The sequence below is a fragment of the Palaemon carinicauda genome, chromosome 30, assembly GCF_036898095.1.
Source record: "Palaemon carinicauda isolate YSFRI2023 chromosome 30, ASM3689809v2, whole genome shotgun sequence".
In the NCBI taxonomy this organism is placed as follows: Eukaryota; Metazoa; Arthropoda; class Malacostraca; order Decapoda; family Palaemonidae; genus Palaemon; species Palaemon carinicauda.
Window position 1 is genome coordinate 28,519,618 of NC_090754.1, and position 5,000 is coordinate 28,524,617.

Sequence of the window (5,000 nt, forward strand, 5' to 3'; positions counted from 1 at the left end):
CACTAAACACACATTCTCTCTCTCTCTCTCTCTCTCTCTCTCTCTCTCTCTCTCTCTCTCTCTCTCTCTCTCTCTCTCTCTCTCTCTCTCTCTCTCTCAAAACTAAAACTGATTGAAATATCTAATCTCGATTTGGAATTCACCAGCCCTATGTGCTTACATACATATGTATCCAAAGGTTGAGAGAGAGAGAGAGAGAGAGAGAGAGAGAGAGAGAGAGAGAGAGAGAGAGAGAGAGAGAGAGATAGAGAGAGAAATATAATTGCATAATAGTCATGAAAATCTAAAATGATTAATTAAACCCGAGTTTATTATTTCAAATGTTGAATTAATGGAAGCTGTTTGTGGGATTTCCGATAAATTGAATTAAATAGTATTCGAATTGTCCTATCAGGTTCCAGGATGGTGGCCTCTGGACGATGGGTCCCAAGGGCTCAACGTCCAAAATTTCCAGCTCTCTCTTTTATGATCTGGACGAAAAGTACTCCAACTTCGAGCGACGGAAACTGACAGGAACAGCGAACAGCGTGACTCCTTTTATCGTCCTTGAAAAGGAGAGTGATGGACAGCTAATTCTGACGACCGGCTTCGAGGGCAGCGTCATCAAAGCCATGAGCAAAGCGCTCAACTTTACGTAAGTCACGTGACACAGGTTAGCGTATATTAATTGGTCCGTAAGTGATTGATTGATTTTGAGTTTTCCGGCAACCTGACTTCGAAGGTCATTGACGCCGAAATAGATTCATGAATTCTTCAGTTTCTCCTAATAATGCATTCATAATTTTTTAGTTTCCATTACAAAAAATATATTCATGAAACCCTATTTTTTTTTTTAAATTGATTTATAGATTATTCAGTTTCTTTTAAAAATTATTCATAAATTCTTCAGTCTCTTTTTAAAAAAATTAATTAATAAATTCTCCAGTTTAATTTTTGAAAATTTTCTCGGTTTTCTAAACCTGTAGATTAGTTAATATAGTATAGAATGTATTTGTGGATACTTTAATTAAAAAAAATTACTTATGTTCATAATTAATCCCAATGTTCTTAAACGACGTACTACACCATATATTTAAGCGAAACCACATTTTTCATAATTATTTCCTTATACATTTATATGGCTTCATAATTATAATTCTTATAGTGTATAAAAGAAGTAAATCCCTAGGAAATACAGCCTTTCTTTCTTTAGGTATAGCATGATGACCCCTGCAGATGGTCAATGGGGTGGCCCTTTGCCAAATGGATCGGTGACAGGTTTGATCGGTGACGTATACAGGAGGGAAGCACATTTTGCCATGACTTCTATAACGATCACCCGTACGTTTCACACTTGCTCTGTATACATCAGCTTCTATCTGTAACTTTGACATTTGAGTGGTGGCGTAATGATCATCTCGCTTTTAAGGGACAGTTCTAATAGAATTTCCAAGTGTTAGATGAAAATAGATTTTACAATTTTCTTAGAGAAATAAAAGCTCTTGTATTGACTTTTTTTTTAATTAAAAGTAGCGTATTTCATAGCTTAGGGATGAAAGTGTTGCTTCTCATATTTTTGGAAGAAGAATGGTGATGTTTCTCAACATTCAGTAAAAAGATAACTCATATTTCTAATACATCAAGCAAAATCAATGACCATGTTCTTCACCATTTTCCCTGAATAATTATGTTCCACTAATTTTTATTTTGAAAAAAGGGAAAAAAAATCATCTAAACAAAAGCTGACTGTAAAGGTTATTGATACAAAAAACATACTTGAGGCTCCGAAGAGTTATATTTGGATACAATTTCATATCACTTTTCATTCAGTCCTTCGTTTTCATTTCTTTTAACAGATAAGAACTGACACGATTTAAATATGGGGAGAATATTCATGAACGAATCCTAAACTAACCAATCTTAGCGTGAGAATCATGTCTACCTGAAATATGACTCCAAGATATGACTTCAAGACTCTTGTTATGAAGTAACTTTAACAGATTTCCATGCTCTTCCAGCGTAATATCTTTGAAGTGTGGCCCTATATAAATGCATATTGTATATCTATCGTATATATTTTACTTGTGCTGTTTACTTGTCAGAGACCCGGGAGAGAATAATAGACTTCACTTATCCTTACCACACCGACAGTCTTACACTTGTGTCGCGAACGCCTAAGAGGGAGATATCAGCTTATGCCGTCTTCTCTCCATTCACAGCCGAAGTAAGTGGGAGATGATACACAAGAACATAGATGCAAACTTCATTCAGTAGTTTCCTCACTTAATTCTTAAATGTAAAGTCCTTATTTTTTTGTATCTGCCTTATAGTTACCTTCACTAAGGAATATATGTATGTATTTGGCTCCGTGCAATTTCCATTTTGTGTTTGCTTTTCTGTTTGTTTATGTAGTTATTAATATACACGGAAAAAAATTATACGAATTCTTACAGTTGAAGAAGCCGTTTGAACTGGAGTGAGATACTACCGCTAGAGAGTTATGGGGTACTTTGCCTGGCCAGACAGTACCACATTAGATCCTTCTCTCTGGTTACGGTTCACTTTCCTTTTGCCTACACATACACTGAATAGTCTGGCCTATTCTTTACAGATTCTCCCCTGTCCTCATACACCTGACAACTTTGAGATTACCAAACAATTCTTCTTCGCTCAAAGGGTTAACTACTGCACTGTAATTGTTCAGTGGTTACTTTCCTCTTGGTAATGGTAGAAGGGAGTCTTGCTGTAGTAAGCAGTTCTTCTAGGAGAAGGACACTCCAAAATCAAACCATTGTTCTCTAGTCTTGGGTAGTGCCACAGTCTCTGTACCATGGTCTTTCACTGTCTAGGGTTAGAGTTCTATTTCTTAAGGGTACACTCGAGCCCACTATTCAATCTAATTTCTCTTCATCTTGTTTTGTTAAAGTTTTTATAATTATATAGGAAATATTTATTTCCATGTTACTGTTCTTAGAATATTTTATTTTCCCTTGTATCCTTTCCTCACTGGGCTATTTTCCTGCTTTTCCAACAGGGTTGTAGCTTAGCAAGTAAAAATAATAATAATAATAATAATAATAATAATAATAATAATAATAATAATAATAATAATAATAATAATAAACGTTACACGCTCTAGAAACTTAAATGCTACGTGTTATTTCCGTAGACTTTTAGGTTTAATATAAATTTTTTTTTTTTTTTTTTTTTCATAGAAAGTTTGCCTGGAGGCTTTCTTTCTCTGAAGCCTTTCAAGACTCCCTTTTAATCACGATATCAAACTGTTTTAGGTCAATAGAAATATACGCATAATAGTTTGGTATAGGCTGACGTATAACCGCAGTCAGTTTGTTTTTCCTCCTTTTATTGATATTAGAAATATGTCATTAGAAATATCAATATTATTATTAGTAATAGTAAATTTTTATCATTATCATTATTATTATTATTATTATTTTTGTTGTTATTGTTGCTACTACTACTATTATTATTATTAGTAGTAGTAGTAGTAGTAGTAGTAGTAGTAGTAGTAGTAGTAAATTGTTATCATTATCATTATCATTATTATTATCATTATCATCATTATTATTATTTTTGTTGTTGTTGTTGTTGTTGTTGCTACTATTATTATTATTATTATTATTATTATTATTATTACTGTAACTAAATGACAACCTTCTAAAATTAAAAGGTCAGAAAATTAGAAAAGAATACATCATTATCATAAAATTTGATTAAAAACTTTAAGCAATTAAAGAATAAGTAAAAAGATAAATAAACCTTTCAATAAATAAAGCCAAAATCTTTACTAAGACTAAATAAAGATGACACAAGTATAAATAACTGCAGATGAAATTGAAAATTGTAATAGATAAATGAATAAACTAACTTTTTGATGCAGGTGTGGTTGATCATCGCTTCATCCCCTTTCGCGTTCAGCCTGATAGTCCTCCTCCAGTTATGGCTGACGAAGAGCTACCTCGGTGTGAAAACGACTCGTTATAGTTCGGGGAACATCTTCATCAACGTCCTTGCAAGTCTGCTGAAGCAGGAGAATCAACTGTCGTTTGATCACTGGTCTGGGCAGACGGTCTTCCTCCTGTGGTACCTCTACGCCTTGGTCGTCTCAGGTGAGGACTAATAAATTTGCCTCGGAACCATTTGCAGAGAAATAAGTATTTTCACGGTTCCTTTGTGTGTGAAAGCAAGCGCGTGCGTGTGTCTTTGCGTGTTTAAACAGTCGTTTTCGATTGTGAGTGAATTTCTTTCGAAGAATGTCGATCCTTTTTTTTACTCCAAGTGCACGAGACATAATAATCCAAGTGACTGTGCTGCGAGAACTACATGTTTTATTTTCATCATTGTCATAATTAAAGCATTTTTTAACTATAGAAAGCAATTACAGATGCCATATAGACAATAGATGTAAAATGTTTAATAAAAATTATCAAAGGTCAGGTTGAACCACCGCTGGAAAATCTCATTTTTCCATGAAACCTCAAGGAAGTTGCAAGACCTCCATTTTTTTTTTCTTTTTTTTCACTGATTATGATGGACAGAGTCAAGGGAAAGGACAATGTCCTAAATGCCAGCCATGTATTCAAATGATCAGCACCCAAGCCTTATCTCCACCCAAGTTGAGACTAGGGAAGGCCAGACAATGGCTGCAGATAACTAAGCCCTCATTGCAAAGTCACAGAGACCCGGACGGCGAGGTTGTGTAGGGCTCAAATTTTCGGCCCACAAATTCCGAGTCGGAAATGATATTCACAAAGCTACCACAGACCTTTTTCTGATTTTATTTCGTATTTAGGTATGGTAATTTGGATTGCAACTTTTCATTGTGCTCATTGTCATCATCATCACCATCATGAATCTTATCTTTAAAAGCAGTAAATTTTTACGATTATAAAAATAGAAAAATAGATAACTTTTACCAGTAAAGGATGTGTTTAACATATTACTGTAGTTCTCCTGTAATGGAATATTTGTAAATAGCATTCATCGATACATATTCAATG

The 5,000-nt window shown here is 34.2% G+C and overlaps 1 protein-coding gene across 1 annotated transcript in view; it reads left to right on the forward strand.

The window, feature by feature from the left end:
* The window catches only part of LOC137623695 (glutamate receptor ionotropic, delta-2-like), a 55,902-nt gene that overhangs the window by 11,195 nt on the left and 39,707 nt on the right, over positions 1-5,000 (forward strand). The window contains exons 2-5 of the mRNA XM_068354523.1: positions 395-634; positions 1,193-1,320; positions 2,082-2,203; positions 3,881-4,109. Coding sequence (XP_068210624.1) covers positions 420-634; positions 1,193-1,320; positions 2,082-2,203; positions 3,881-4,109 — 694 coding nt within the window. The 5' untranslated portion in view covers positions 395-419. The remainder of the gene's footprint in view (positions 1-394; positions 635-1,192; positions 1,321-2,081; positions 2,204-3,880; positions 4,110-5,000) is intronic.